This window comes from Thamnophis elegans, unplaced genomic scaffold, assembly GCF_009769535.1.
Source record: "Thamnophis elegans isolate rThaEle1 unplaced genomic scaffold, rThaEle1.pri scaffold_59_arrow_ctg1, whole genome shotgun sequence".
In the NCBI taxonomy this organism is placed as follows: Eukaryota; Metazoa; Chordata; class Lepidosauria; order Squamata; family Colubridae; genus Thamnophis; species Thamnophis elegans.
Genome location: NW_022473899.1, coordinates 84,191 through 100,733, shown reverse-complemented (window position 1 = coordinate 100,733; position 16,543 = coordinate 84,191). Strand labels below are relative to the sequence as shown.

General features: G+C 43.5%; 1 protein-coding gene across 1 annotated transcript; it reads right to left on the bottom strand.

The window, feature by feature from the left end:
* Positions 1-9,171: 9,171 nt before the first annotated feature.
* On the bottom strand, positions 9,172-15,788 carry LOC116523602 (H-2 class II histocompatibility antigen, E-S beta chain-like). The gene is made up of 6 exons (XM_032238717.1): positions 15,777-15,788; positions 14,786-14,966; positions 11,473-11,754; positions 11,207-11,320; positions 10,944-10,967; positions 9,172-9,893 (listed from the first exon to the last, which is right to left on the bottom strand). Exons 1-6 carry the CDS (start codon positions 15,786-15,788, stop codon positions 9,880-9,882), a joined length of 627 nt encoding a protein of 208 aa, XP_032094608.1. The 3' UTR covers positions 9,172-9,879.
* Positions 15,789-16,543: the final 755 nt, after the last annotated feature.

Below are 16,543 nucleotides of genomic sequence, written 5' to 3'. Positions count from 1 at the left end.
ACAAAAGGTACTCTTTGATAAGGGGAAATGAGGAGGTATGGAATTGTAAATCACATAAAGTGCTACATTTCAGCCTAGGCATATGGAGTCTTGTTACATGAGGCGGCAAAAGGATGCAAGGCTAATTCTGTGTGTTTATATCTCAGATAATAGAGGCCTCTCATCTCTGTGTGTATCTGTGTATTGCTATTCACATAGACACTCGAAATGAATTCGGCTTCCTTATCTAAAAGCTTTCCCAGGACTGTTTTTTCTATATGGCTCTTGGCAAATGTTCACTGGGGTCCTTTGATCCAGATAGAATTGATCCAGATAGATATTCTATCCTATCCTATTGATCCCAGCTAATTTCACCCAGCCAATTATGGGATAGTTTCCCACATCTCCTCCTTTTTTATTTTTTAAATGGAAGCAATTGCCATGGGTTGTTTCTTTCTCACAAATCCCCCTTCCATTGGATATCCAGGGATTATTAATTATGATATTGACACTTATTAATAATGCGTGATGCTTCTGGATAGCAGCGTCCGCAATACTTTGCATAGTGGATCTCAATAATGGTATTATGCATGGCAACATAGTTAATCCCAAAAATATCATTCCAATAAAAAATAAACCTTGCTTCCAATTGTTAAAAATACCTCCAAGCCAACCATCAGTGTCCAATATGCCTTTCCAGGAACATGTGCAGTTTGTATCATAGTTCGAGTTATTTTTTCTATCACAATTCCAGAATCATCAATTTGTATACAACAATTACTAAGATTAAATTTACCACACACTCCGCCTTCGGCAGCGAGCAAATAGTCTAAGGCTAAACGATTTTGCATAATATAAGTTCTTGACAATACACTTTCTTTTGCAAGCTTAGTTAATGCCAATGCAGTTTCATTTGTAATTATTTCTAATACAGCTTGTAATCTAATAATGCGATTTATCATATATATCGGCGTTCTATATCCCCACGAACCGTCTTGTGCCCACGTCGCAGGATCATAATATGCAATAATTCTCTCAGGGGGCCACTCATCATCCTTCCAGTTACCTATTTTTATCCCTTTAGCAAGATCTATTGTACGTTTACGTCTTTCAAGAGTATCATATACAGGGACTCCCAATTTTTGTTTTTTCTCTATAGGCATTAGGAAGAATGAAGGTTGAATCGCCCCCAAGATGCATGACCCATACCACCCCGCGGGTAACATATTATAGGCAAAATTACCACATATCCAATATAACCCATCAGGTGAATTCCACACAATAGTATCATTTTCAGGGTCTGAAAGTCCTCGTAACTTAGTTACTTCCAGCAATGAGTTTTCAGGTTTGGTCATATTAGTTTGTGAAACCCAAGTGTTATTTTCCCACTCATTAGAACATTTTAAAAATCCCATAGGTTTATTTCTTTTAGTCTGATTATTTTTATTTCTGGTATAACATATGTGACCTATTATATGAGAGGTAACTTGCCAGGTTTCATTGAAGTTGTTATTAAAGGTGAAGTTCCCTTTCCATTGTGCTATTTCAGTATAATTTGCTTCTTGTACATGCCATGGCCAGCGATCTCCCATAGTGGTTCCTCCACATACAAAACAATTTTTTAACATAAGTTCTGTAGCAACTTCTTGAGCCAAATTAATAAACATATTTTTTGCTTTTGGAGGTGTAGGTAGATCGTTAAGTTTAGCAATCTCCTGCTCATAACTCCAAAAAAACTTTACAGGTTGATTTGTCAATTTTGTTGCTTCAGTCTTTACAATAATATATCCATAAGGATCCTTTCCTGCTTTATCTATACCAATACCATAATGATAGTATCGGGTGCCTAAAGTACCTGCTACCTGTGCAGAAAGGCAGAGTGGTGTGCAGTGATGGGATTGACAATCAGTAGTGACTGGAGTAATAGAAAGATCGAAATTGTTAGGTCCATAGCCACTTGTATACCAATATACACTCGGTTGGGTATAGCCTCCATGTGCTGAAAGTGTCGAGCGAGTGAATAAATATCTGTGGTTTTGGATATATGATTGTTCCCACGACTGTCCTCCACAGGTTACCCCCGCGGATCCTGTTCCTTGCCCTATAGCAATTGCTAAACATGTATCAAAACAAACAGTAATGGGTGCCATTCCCTTTGAAACATTATGGGCTATGTACCCTGATAATCTTTGTGCTGTAAGAAATTGATGTTTTAAACTAGATCCTCCTTTATAGCCATAAACATAGATGCTACTTGTTATAGGTCCTACCGCTTTTGGTTCATAACATTGTATCCCATTTGGTGTATAGCATTGATTGTATTGTGTATTGTTATGTGTGCATGGTGGTATTAAGGTTCCATTGCATTCAGGTTTCATAGTATAATATATTAAGGTCATGGAAATTGTTTTGCCTTGTTTGGTTTTTTGTAAACAGGCTGTGCAAATGTCCTCTTTTCTCTCTCTTTTTGTTAGGTGGCGAGAGCTGCCTCCTCCTATCTCTTGTTGATAACTCAATAACGTTAAGAACCACTCACTAACTGGGGGAAATTTTATACTTGCTCTTGAAGTTACTTCTGTTTTTATCATTTTATTAGGTAACCCTTTTTGGTATTGTGTGCATTGGTACCAACCTATAGAATTCTCTGTAATTTTTATTCTAATATGTGAAGAGCAGCCATTCTCTTTCGGGTGTGAAATACCTCTCACATTTTGGATTGCCTTTTTGAATTTTGCAGGCAAAAATTGCCATGTAATTAAACACGCTGTTTCCGGATCTTTCAAATAACAAGTTAAGGTAACTTGTGTATTGGCTTCTCCATATGTATTGTGAGGGTAGATGCATATCCCTTGAGAATTGCAGTTTTCCCCATTGGAGTATGGAATGATCGCTCTTTTTGAGTGGTTGTGTGTGAAAGGAATTTCTTGAATATCCCCCTCTATTCCCTTCTTATTTTTGCGTTCATATTCACATGCCCCCCATACGATTAAAAGCATAATTCCCATCCCCAACATCATTAGCAAAAGGTGCAACAGAAAATGCTTACAAGACATCGGAGGAGCCCAAAAATCCCAAAATCCCATTTCCTGTCCAGGCGAAGGTCCTCTGAAAAATGGGCATCGGGGCTGACGTACTCTGGGAACATATGACCGGCCAACGACCTGTTCCGGACGGATTTTCATCTTGAGTACTAGATATCAAAAGAGGGGTCAATAGATCTTTGGTGATAATGGTTATAAAAAGGATTGTCAATAGCTTGTTGTACTGTTGGTGTGATACGAAGTTCAGTAGTGATACGGGAGGGATCGGTGTAGTTAAAATATTTTTGAAGATATTGTTCAATTATCACAATGTCACACGGGATCCTGCAGTCAATGCACAGCTCACAGGAATAACAGTGGGAGCAGCAGCAATTCTAGTCGTCTGTTGTTTGAAACAAAAGGGATAGGCTTGCTTCGGGATCCTTTTTATCATCTGTCTTCACTGGTCTCTCATGAAACGGTCGTACGCATCTTCCAGGAACCCACAACACTCTGTCCGGGAGTTGCACGGCAGCGTATCCACGTCCCCAGGTAACGAGCTCCACTGGGCCCTTCCACTGAGGGTCTGGCAATTGTCTGTAATAAACAAGAGGGCGGGGAGAAACTACGCTATGCTGAAAATGTCTTTCCCCAGCTGTGGAAGCTATGGGTGAGCCTGTAAGATTTAAAAAATTCTGTGTGTATAAGGCTTTGCTTAAACGGTTTTGGATTTCAGGCAGCCCTATCTTAAAGGGGCCTTGCTGTTTGTCAAGCATCATTTTTAGTGTTAAATTTGCTCTTTCTACAATTCCTTGTCCTTGGGAATTGTATGGGATTCCAAATTTATGGACAATTTTCCATTGATCACAAAAGGTAGCGAATGCAGCGCTACTGTATGCGGGTCCATTATCTGTTTTAATCTCCAGGGGGCTTCCTAAGACTGAAAAAGAGCGCATACAATGGTTGATCACTTGTTTGGTTGTTTCCCCCCGCTGTGGGCTTGCAAAAATAAAACCTGAAAAGGTATCCACTGTGACATGAATATATTTCCAGGGTGCGAAAGAATGGTATTGTGTAACGTCCATTTGCCATATCTCACATCGTTTAATTCCTCGGGGGTTAACTCCCATAGGAATTGCGTTACCTTGCCTGCTACAGGTTGAGCACTGCTGGATGATTGCTACAGCCTCGGTTTTTGAAATTCCAAACATCTTCACTAAGGCTTTTGCATTTTGATGAAAATACTCATGGCTTTCCCATGGAGTTGCAAATCCAATAAAACTTTCCCTAGCTGCTTTGTCTGCATAATCATTTCCCTCTGTTAGCATTCCAGGAAGTGACTGGTGACTCCTAATATGAGCCACAAAATATTGAAATTTTCTATCCATAATTAATTGCTGTAACTGTAAAAACATATCTAACAATTGCTTATCTAGGGCTGGTGAAAGATAGGCATCAAACAAGTTATTAATCACTTGGTAAACATACAATGAATCCACAATTAAATTAAATGTTTGGTCTTTTAATTTCTCAAATGCTAATATGGAGGCAGCCAACTCAGAACGCTGTGCTGAACTCTGAGGGTGCGTGTGGTAAGTTATCCACTGAGATTTGATACACACATGCACCCCTGTTCTTAGTTCCGTCAGCGAAAACTGTAACTGCATTTTTAATTGGCAGTTTACTTTGTAAGGAAGTCAATTGTAAATGTTGTAGATTCAGTAACAAAAACCTATAATCTGTGGGATAGTGGTATTTAATTGTCCCTAAATAGTCACTTAAGGCCAATTGAAGTGCGTCTGATATTTGAAAATATTTTTCCCACCAAGGTAGTGGGTAAGGAACGTAAAAAGTTTCTGGATCCGTTCCCAGTACAGCTCGAGCTCTCTCTCTTAACTTTATAATTATCTGGGATAACAATAGAGGTTTTGTTGAAACTGTTCTCCCCGGGCTGTTTGCTAAGTGTATCCATTCAATCACTAACACTTTGTTCTGTTGTGTTTGCAACAAACACCCTGTGGGCAAGTTTTTGGTATTGAAAATAGCAGCTGAGATAGGAACGTGTGAAACCATCCTGTCCACCCAAGTCTTTGTTAGAGCTGCTTCAATCACCTGAATACACAGTTTTTCTTTGTCCCCTATGGTTAGTATAGCAGCAGGCTCCTTTCCTCCTGCCAGCAATGCAAATAAGGGTTGTAATTGACTCGTAGTTAATCCCATGTAGGGACGTGCCCAGTTAATTGAACCCAAATATTGTTGTAACTGCACCAAACTACATTTATCCATTTCAGGTAGTTTTGGAATTACTGGTGAGGCATGAGATGTCATGATTCTATGTCCCAAATATAAATATGGTGGCATAGTTTGAATTTTTTCTGAAGCAATTTTAAATCCTTTATCATTAAAATCTTGTATGATCTCCTTTAAAATCTGTGAATGTGCACTCTGTGCATTCTTTTCTATTGCTAGCAAGATATCATCCATGTAGTGGTAAAATAGGATACCTTTATACTTGGCTCTAAAATGTTTTAAAATATTATTAATGTAATATTGACAAAGCGTTGGGCTATTTAGCATTCCCTGGGGTAAAACTTTCCACTGATACCTTACTGTTGGCTCACTATAATTTAGTACAGGAATTGTAAATGCAAATAATACTCTGTCCTTTTTATGTAAAGGTATTGAGAAGAAGGCATCTTTTAAATCAATAACTGTTAAAGCATAATTTTGAGGAATGATATTAGGATTTGGTAATCCGCATTGCAGGGGTCCCATGGGACAAATCACGTCATTTATCTTTCTTAAATCTTGAAGCATTCTCCACTTCCCTGATTTTTTCTTAATTAAAAATACAGGAGTATTATAAGGGCTATTTGACAATTCTATTTTTTTATCTAATAACAACTGTTGCACAATTTCTTTTAAGGCTTCTAATTTAACAATAGGGAGGGGCCACTGATTAATCCAAATTGGGTTATTGTTTTTTAATGTAAGTTTCATTAAAGGGTCCATTTCATTTATTCTTAATACAAAACATTCATTACCATCAGTTCAAAAAGCTATATGTAAGCCAATGAGCTCTATTTTCTTACTGTCTGTCTCCCTCTAGGTCTGAAAGCAGTTACACACACACATCTCTCTCTCCCCCCTTCTCCTGTTTCCTTCCAAGGAAAGATTCAGGGGGAAAAGGGGGGGGGTGGAACTCACGCACGCAATCACTTTAAGTTAGCTCAGGGCTGAACAATTCTACAAACGGCTATCCTGCTCTTTAAAACATGCTTTCTCTCAACAAATTTGGAAATGATAACACAAAAGCATACACACATCCCATTAAACAACTTTGCAACTTACTGTTTCTTTATATGAAAGAAATCAAAGTACGTGCATACCAACTTTTACCATTTAACATATATTAACACTGCAATCAAACTGCTTGTGTAAATTAACTTCACATGCAAAATCCTTTGTCATGCATTCTTCAAACAGCGAGGAATTTCAGAGAGCAGTTTAAATCCTAACTACTCTTCTCACCCTCACGGCTTCAAGCCAAAGCCCATTTACAAACTTCAAACATCAATTTAATGCAATTCTCCTCTTTCTCTTTACCTCTATTCACTTTCTTTTCTTTCTCTCTACCTCTCTCTCACTCTTTTTTCATTCTTTCTCTACCTTACTCCAAAGTCAGGGTTGCCCCAAACTGAGACAACAAATCTCTCCCCCACAAATTAACATGCAATTTTAAAACAACCGGTCGGATACGTGCCTTAATTATTGAACCCGGGATGGACACCTAAGAATTTTTTTAACAGACATTACATCAAAGTAATCAAGTCCAATTACCTAGGTCTTCCCATTCAGTCAGGCTTTACCTCATTACTTACTAAATTTCTTACTTTTCTTTTAAAAGACAACTATTACAGCTGCAACAATTTTCATCTGATGGTGGCCAGAAAGTCAGCAAATTTGTTACAAAATTGAACACTTTAAAATCCCTGTCTTTTGGATTGAAAACATCTTGTCTACAATTACCTTGAGGGTGCACAAAAACTTAGACACACATTCATGCACGCACAAAAACATTTTTTTTCCCATTCCAATTCAGATCTGACACGGGCTTTTGTAATTAGAGCTGCAAAGAGTGCAGGTTTCTGAGAAATGAAACATCTGTGAAAAAGTTTCAGGTGCTCAGGCAGAAAAATGTGCTTAAAGCAATCAGAAGAGAAATCAGATGAGTCAGTAAGAAAGGAGTAACAAGAACTCCTTGAGACATGAAATCAGATGAGGAAAGACTAGGAGAGACATTGTAAGAGGGACATCGTGGGGGGTAATGGAAGAAAGGTAGCCAGGATCACCGGAGGAAAATAGGAAAAGCCTGGCAGATTCACTTGCCAAAAGATTGAAATGAGAAGGAAAATAAAAGGCAGCCTTTTGTGTGGGGCTGGCCGAATGCCCCAAAATTAATCTCCCGACTGTGAAACAGACAGAAGCGTAACGTTGAGAAGCTTTAAAGGCATACATACAAGGGAAAAGAAAGCCTTGGATTCAGAGTGAGAGTGTGAATTTAGCAAAGAGGTTTCTGAATATAGTGGGGGGGGTGTCTGGTCCCCCCATCACGGCTTGTTCATGAGTTTTTAAACATTCCGTGATGATCTGCCAAGTGGAAAGTATTTTTGCTGCTGAGTACCATTCATTTGGCAATAAAACATCTACAATTTCTGTTGTTACTTCTTCAGATTTTTCTGGGGTGTTAGATTTTTCTTCTTGAGGAGTTTGCTTTAAAATCTCCTCTTTGCTTTCCCTTTTCTCTCCCCCTATAGCCTTTGTTGTTATTTCCTCATACTTGGGAGGGGCAGTGGGGTTTAGAGATGCTAATTCATCTGCCTGCTTTTTGGAAAGCGTGAATGTGTCTCCGTGATGAAGACAGAGAGCGGTTAAAACAGCCTTCCAGCTGATTAATATTATTGTGGGTGCTCTGGGCTCCTCGTGTAAATAGGAGCCTATTTTCTCCCACGTGTCTATATTAAGAGATCCAAATGTTGGGTAACACGGACAGTATTGCCAAATGTACCTCATTAATTCTCTAACCTCTTTTTTTGTGGGAAGTTCACTTTTATCCTTTAATATAATTTTATGAGCTCCAATTATCTGTCCAATCTCCTTAAGGTGAGCCTTCTGCTCTCTGGACAGGGGTCCTGTTTCCTTAAGGTGGGCCTCCCGCCCCTTAGACAAATCTTTTCCCATACTTACGAAAGGTGCGCTGGGTAAGAGATGGGAATATTGGGCACGCTGAAAGTCCGTTCGACCTGTCTGGGCCTCCCTGCGTCGCACCTCGACTGATTCCTGGCGTTGTGAAATGGATCACGTCGGAGGTCACCACTTGTGAGAGTGGGCTTGCATTGATACAAGCATTCTCACAATCCGATGGACCACTTCACGAATTTCTAATTCCTAGGCTGCTTTGGCAATGAGACACACACACACTGCAGACTGGGTGAAAATGGTGATTTCTGGCTAAACCAGAACACTTTTTATTAGGAAAGTTCAAAGAAAGCTAGTCAGCAGTTAATACAAACAAAGGATCTCACAGTATGTTACAAATCACTTCTTGATTACACATTCTGGCAGAAAGGCAGGGAGGAGGGACAAAGGGTACTCTTTGATAAGGGGAAATGAGGAGGTATGGAATTGTAAATCACATAGGGTGTTACATTTCAGCCTAGGCATATGGAGTCTTGTTACATGAGGCGGCAAAAGGATGCAAGGCTAATTCTGTGTGTTTATATCTCAGATAATAGAGGCCTCTCATCTCTGTGTGTATCTGTGTATTGCTATTCACATAGCCACTCGAAATGAATTCGGCTTCCTTATCTAAAAGCTTTCCCAGGACTGTTTTTTCTATATGGCTCTTGGCAAATGTTCACTGGGATCCTTTGATCCAGATAGAATTGATCCAGATAGATATTCTATCCTATCCTATTGATCCCAGCTAATTTCACCCAGCCAATTATGGGATAGTTTCCCACATTCTTTCTTTTTCCTTCTCTTGCCAAAATATATTCCAAGAGCACCGGCAAAACACTGTTCGTGTCCTTGAGTCTTTATCAGGTTTTATAAACAAGTTCCAAACCTTCCTTCGGACAAAGTCAGTGAAGTCAAATAGGAATGAACAAAGGATACATTGTTTCAAAAAAAACCTTCAGACTCAGGCTTCCAAATGGAAGACTCAACTATTTTTTTATATCTTTTCCTTACGTATCTTTAGTATGATTTTATAACAAACAGAAGGAGAAGTTTGTTAAAATAAAAAAAGTTTTAGTTTAAGCCAAAAAAATATTAGGGTAGTAAATAAAATAGAGGAAAAAAGATCAGAGGAGAAGCCAACATCACGACGATACATCATGCGAACTCGACAGTCCGAGTCTGCCGATGACACTTTTGCCCCTGGGCGGCCTGGCAGGACCTAAACCAGCCCGAAGAGATGGTGACTAGCAAGACAAAGCCTTGCTGGTCGCAGGGACACCGCAAAGTCCCAGATCGATCCAAGGGAAGCGCTTCCAACCAGCAGCAAACAGGCAGGCCCCAGGCTGACAAAGTCAGAGATGGCTCCCGAAGGAAAAGAAGTGAAATCGTTCCATGTGGTGAGGTTATTTTTTCTACTTTCACAAGATTGCCCTAAGAAACATTTAAAAAAACTTTTTGGACTGCCTTAGAAACTATTTTGCTCTTGCTTGTAACAATGTTTTGTCGATTGAAGTGATTGCAACATTTCCTGTTTCTCCACTTGAAGTGAACTTCAGCCTCCATTTTTCACAGGTTGCAAACAGAACAAAGAATCATCAGCTACTAAAGAAATAATTTCCTTTTGCATCAGAGAGCAGGATTAATTCATGAGTGCTGTAGAAAAAGAGACGGGGAAGAAAATTAGAATATAAAGAGAAACGTTTAGTGTAAAAATCATATTTATCTCCCCTTTTAGTCCCACAACCCCAAAGGCAGGCCCACACTGCAGGGGGGTGGTTGATGGGCAGGGACAGAAAGAGGGAGAATGTGCCCATTGCAGGAACGAAAAGGCTGGGATGGATGAGGGATTCCTCCCCATTTCATCTCCAGGGGATTTTGGAATTCTCCCTAACATAATTAGAGGGTTAATTAAGAGAACATCCCCTCCCCCTCCCTGCAGACCTTCCATATGAAGAGAGAAGATGGGGGTGGCAGGAAAAGGCGGAGCGATGGGTCACTTGGCAGGAATTGGGGAGATTCTCACAAGGAGAAGGGGGGTCAGGAAGAGGAGCCTGTCAAGGTTCCAACTAATGAACCCAAATGAGTCTGAATGGGGGCCAAGAAGGATCATCTCGGATGGGGGAGGGGAGTCCAGTTCAGGGCGAAGTTTAGGAGGGAGTTCATTGAGTTGATAGGGTCATCTCAAGGGCTTAGCTCCACCTTCCATCCAAGCACCAATGGAGCTGCGGGACGAGCTAATGCAGTGATAGAACAATACCTGAGATCCTACGTTAATTATCAGCAATTTAGGTGGGAACATCTCCTGCCATCTGCTGAAGAGGCCTTCAACACCACAGTGCATAGTAGCATTGGACACACCTCTTTTAAAATAGCCACAGGGGTGGGATTTGTCCTTCTGCCTGAATACCCTCAGGAACCCCCTTCCACAGTGAGCCTAACTGAATGGGTGGGTTGCTTACAAAATGCACGTGGGAATGTAAACCTTGGGGTCCTTCCTCCTTGAGGGAGGAATGGGAAGGAATGGCCCCTCCTTCCCTTCCCTTTTGCAATTCCCCAAAACATGGAAAGATTCTGGGCAAGATTTTAGCTTTCTTTTTTGATTGCAATACTTTTTCAGATCTCTGTAAGTAAAAGCTGTCCCAAATTTCATAACTTTGCTGTATCCACAGGACTTCATATGAGGGAGGAAGAATAGAAACTCACCTGCAGGAGGTTGGATGGGAATTGCTGGAAGGAGAAAAAGACCCAATCAGGACCCTTCATGGATTTGGAGGACTCAGGGGGTCCCCCTCCCCTTCGATAGCCCATAATAGTTTGAATGATCTTCCCTTAATAGCCCCTCAAACAAGAGAAGCTGACAAAAATATTTCTCAAGGAGACCCTCTTGGCCACCTGCTGAGCTTGATGAGAGGCCTCCCCTAGATGGTCCCCTCCCCACAACCTCTCATCCATCCCCCCAGACTCACCTTTCTTGGCCCTCAGGTAAGAGAAGAGCCCCACCGCAAAGAAGGCCACTCCTATCACAGCTCCCATTATCCCCGTCCAGAGTTTGCTCTTGGCAGAGCTGGAGGTACGGGGCTCTGGGGAAGGAGAAGGAGCCTCACCTGAGCAGGAGGATCAGGCACACCTTCCCCCAGGAGGAGGGTCCATTCTGACTCTCCCCAGACAGGGAGGGTCTCTCCCCCTTCTCAGGATAGGATGGGGTCCCCAGAGCAGGACGGGAGGGGCTTACCCCATTCGACAGTGATGGGGTCCTTCAGGCTGGCGTGCTCCACCTTGCAAGTGTAGACGTCCCCACGCTGGGGCTGGGTCTCCAGCATCACCATGAGCTGGTAGGTCCAGTCTCCATTCTGTAGCTCCTCCCCATAGGCCACACCCTCCTTCTCTGGCTGGCCGTTCTTCAGCCACTGGATTTCGATCTCCACGGGGTAAAAGCCCGTCGCGGTGCAGAGGAGGATGATGTTGGGGGAATCAGGTTCCATCTTGGTGGGGGAGATGGTGACGGTGGGCTTGGCTGGAGGGAAGGAGGGGAAGGAGGCACATGAGAGACACAGGAGGGCCCAGAACAGAAGACCAAGTTTGTTAGTTCAAGACTCCTTTTCTCTCTTAAAAATATTCCGTGTTTTGAGTTTCTGTGGAGATTCTCAGTCAATCCAGGTCTTGGTTGTCCCAAAGGAGCTTTTTTCTCCCCAAAAAGACATTTCGCTTCTCATCCGAGAAGTTTCTTCGGTTCTGAGGGCCCAAATCGAAGCTTCTTGGCTGAGAAGCAAAATGTCTTGAAGGAAAAACAAAGTCCAGTTGCCCTTTGAGAAAAGACCTCTGGGACGGTGTTTGGAGTCATCTTCCAAAGCAAATTGCAGGAAGAGATGAAAAGGGATCCTGAAAAATGGGGAAACCTAAATCCTTCCTGGTTGGGATCAGGTGACCTCATCAAAAGGGAAGAATCATCAAAATAGGGAAATCCCACAGCAGAATAACAGAATAACAGAGTCGGAAGGGGCCTTGGAGGTCTTCTAGTCCAACCCCCTGCTCAGGCAGGAAACCCTGTAATATTTCAGCCAAGAGGCTGTCCAATCTCTCCTTAAAACCACCCGAAATTCCACCTATCAGCTGTTCCAGGCTGCAGGGATCATCACTGCCTATCATTTCTTCCGCACACCCAATAGAAGTCCCACTTTTTTTTATTTTTAAACACCCCCACCCTCCTCCGAGACACCACTTTCTCCTTCTGTCCATCCAGGAATTTAATTCAATCCACATTTGGAGACCTCTCAGTTTAAAACAGCAGGAACACACAATACATTTTGTCTGCCTCTTACTGTGCTATTCAAGCTTTATTTTTTAATATCAACTTTAATGACGAATGCAGTGAAAAATGTGACCCAGAGTTAAATTTGTCTTTCTGATGAAGCCCCCATAGAATTGATGCTAATTTTGGAAGGTTTGGGGTTTAAGTATTGCAATTGGTGAGATGCTCCTTTGTTGGGGTTCATTGAACAACAAGCATAAGACTCAGATGGGATTTTTCCCAGAGAAATCGAGGCTCAATTAATTTTGGGGAGAGTTCAGGAAAGGCTGAGAGCCTCTCTTGGTGGCCAGAGAAAAGCTTTGGCCCCTCGGGGGAAGGAGACGCCCGGATCTCTCCGGAGAGGAAAGTCAGCTCAGAAGTCAAAGAAAAAGGAAGTGAAAATTCCCCCAAGGAGACTCAAGAAACATCCAGTGATTTCAGGTCTCCTGAACTGCAGCCGGAACAACAATTTGCTCTAAATGCACAGAATATTTATTAAAAGAAACGGAACAAAGGCACTTTCAGGAGTTATAAAAAATCATTAGATAAATTAGCAGAAGGGAGGAAATTTCCATGGTAAATATTGCTGGAATGAGAATTATTTCAAATGTGCCAGATGACAGGAATGTCGAATTGATAGTAAGAAATAATTAAATGTTGAATATTATCAATCAGGGGATTATTATCTCCAGGAAAACATCCTCTTTGGTGGTAAAAACTATTTCAAACAATCTCTCAAATATTAGGAGAGGATATTATTCATTCATTTCCTAATTCTGAGATCCTCTTACATGGATGTGATCCTACTCCTAGCTTTGCTGGGAAGAATTTAGGAGTGAGAATGAGACGGAATCTGTGGAGAGCAAAATCTCTTTCGGTTCCCCTGAAATATGGAATAATTGAGGGAAGGAGGAAAAGCCCAGGATCTCCCCGTCAAAGGCCTTTCTCTCTTAGGATGGGGCTGGTTTTTTCCCTCTGATGGGGGAGAAACCTCTGATTTCACTCTGTGGTCAGACATGATTTCTGGAGAAGCTCCTGGGCTCCCAATGGGAAGCTCAGACTCAGGATATTCTTCCCTTTTCCCACTTCCCATCAAAGGAGGAAAATCCCCCTGGAAAGGCCGGATGGCAACAAGGGCAGCCGGAATCCTTCATTTCCACCATGTTTGGCCTCTGAAACCCCATCAGTCGATAGAAATAAGGACAATTATTATTATTATTATTAGGCGGAGAATGTAAATCAGGAAAACAAATCTGGGCAGTTTGCAAAGAATGTGGAAGAGACGCTCAAACAATCCAGGGACCCCAAATTCAGTCTTAAGGTTTGTGGGGGGTTTTGGACTCTCCCCTCCCCCAAATCAGGAGCCTCCCCAGGAAGGAAGAGGGAAGCGATGGGGCTGCAGGGGAAGCTGAGTCTGTGGGCAAAAGGGGGGCTTCAAGGGGGGCTTTTCTCCCAGACCCCCAGAATCAGCTGAATGAAATTTCTCAGCCTCTGAATCAGCTTCCGCTCAAGGCAGAGGAAACGCCAGACCAGGATTCCGGTTTGATTCCGGTTGGATTCATGATTACAAATTCTATCTGGATGGATGGATTTATATTTCATTGTTTAGTTTATTATTTATTTCATTTAGCCAGTTTATTAATTAATTTATTTTATTATTTGTTTATTATACTATTTATGTATAAATTTTATTATTTATGTATTTATTTTATTATTTGTTTTTTTATTATTTGTTTATTTATTTTATTATTTTTTCATTTATTTTATTTGTTTATTTATTATTTGTTTATTTTATTAAGTTTTCATTTTCAAATTCTTATTTATTTATTTTTTCATTTATTTATTTAATTTTAATTTGTTGATTTAATTGCCCGTATTTGTTTATTTTACTTACTTACCTACTTATTTCCTGAGCTCTAAAACTTGGTGGATGAAGAGGTTTGATCTCTTGGGGGGAGGGGATCCAGGGGATCCCAGATTCCGTGCAGGGGAAGATTTGGGAGGAAAAGGGGGAGTTGTGGGAATGAAGCTCAGAGGGAGAATTGGAGGGAGGAGGAGAAGGACTAAAGAAGGAAACTTCACCCGGGAGAGTCTCCGTGAAAGGAAGGAAAGGAAAAGGGGGGTCCCCACATCCCCTCCCCCCCAACTCCCCCTCCCCCCAAACTCCCCCTCCCCCCAAACTCCCCCTCCTCCCCCTCCCAAACTCCCCTCCCCTAAACTCCCCCTCCCCCAAACTCCCCCCTCCCCTCGGACTCACCTCTCCGGCCAACCACAGAATTCCTCTGGAGAGCCTTGTAGTTGTTCCGGCAGAAGCGATTCACAGAGGCCTTCAGGTACTGCAGGTACTGCTTATCGCTGTTGAAACGATCCGCATCCACCTTCCCCAACTCTGTGAAGGCCACGAACTTCCCCAGGTCGCTGTCGAAGCGGACGTATTCCTGCCGGGGGGGGGGGGGGGGAAAGGCAGGCAGAAGCTCAGCTGGTCGAGCAGGGAAGGTTGGATCTAAAGGGGGAGGAATGATGGGGGGAGGGCTGGAGGGAAGGTAATATCCATATCTCCCACTCTCTCTCTTCCTTTGGGGGGAGGGGGGAACATGGGGAGGGGGCACAATGAGGACATCTAGACTGAGACTCCTGGGGTCTCCCAGCCCTACAACCCCCACCTTCCCTGGGTCGCCCCAACTTTCCCTCTTTCCCTCTAATCTTCGGCCCAACTCCCTCCCTTGGGGGGATCCTCAGGGATCACACCTGTTTCCTATCCCCCTCCCCCCCAAAGACCCCATGCACCCTCCCCCAAGAGCCTCTCAAAGGGAGGGTCTCCAGCCCCCTTCACAAAGGGCAGTTTTTGAGAGCCAATTGAGAGGACCGACTCAGAGCCCCCAAATCCCCTTCTCTCACTTCCCCCTCCCCCTCCAGGTCCCTATGGAGCCATGGGGGATTATGAGGGGTGGGGGGTCCTTGGTCTCCTCCCCAAATTCAGGGTCTCCCCCAGAAGGGACGGAAGCTCCCCTCTTGCCTGGCCTCGAAAGCTTCAAATTTGAGATTCAGAAGCAAAAGTGAAGTTTCTGAAGAAGCCAAAATCCTTTTGCTCAAATGCGTCTTTTTCCTTCTGGGGATTCAGGGCTGAAAATGCCTCACTTTCCCTCTTTCGCTTTCGCTTTTCCTTCCCCTCCTCTTTCCAGGCAGCCCACTCCCACCCAGGCACTGGGGGAGGACGACCGAGAGAGGGGCCTGGCTGCGACCCCCACCTCGGCTACCATCGGGGAAAGGGGGGTGTCCCTCTCCATTCTCCTGTGAGGGGGGAATTGGGGAGGAAGGGGGGGGAGACCACGCAGAGATCGAGGCTGTTGGAGGCTCTGGAGACCCAGCAGTTTCCTTCCCCCTCCGGGGGTCTTTCCCAACCTCCTCCCCACCCCAACCCCCTCCTCCCCCGCCCAGCCCCCTCCTTACCGGGGGTCTCCTTCCCCCCTTCGCTTCCGGGGATCCGGGCCAGCGCCCCCAACAGCAGCATCAGGGGGAGCCCAGCAAAAGCCATGGATGCCGCCCCACAAGCGCCCCCAAAGACAGAGGAGAAAGACGCCGATGCTTCCAGCCCCAGAGGCGGAATCGGATGGTCTGGATTGGGGGGGGAGGAGTTTTCCTCGGACTTCGGCCTTGGGAGTGTCCAGAAGGAGCAGGAGGACCAATGGGAATCCTCCCTTCTGCAGCGTCATCGGTCTCCGGGCAGAGCCTCCCTCGACTTCACCCGATAGAAGACTTAGTTCGGCGCAGAGAAGAAACTCGAGTTGGTTATTCAGCCCGAGACCCCTTTTCCCTCCCCAGAATATTCTAAGACCACCTCAAAGGGAGGGTCTCCCTCCCCCCTCACAAAAGGGAGAGTTTGGGGGAGTTAATTTCCGAGGCCCTTCTCTCAAAGCCTCCCCTCCCCCCCCCGCCCTCCAGGTCCTGATGGAGGAATCGAAGTTTATGGGGTGGGGGGTCCTTGGTCCCCTCCCCAAATTTAGGGGCTCCCCAA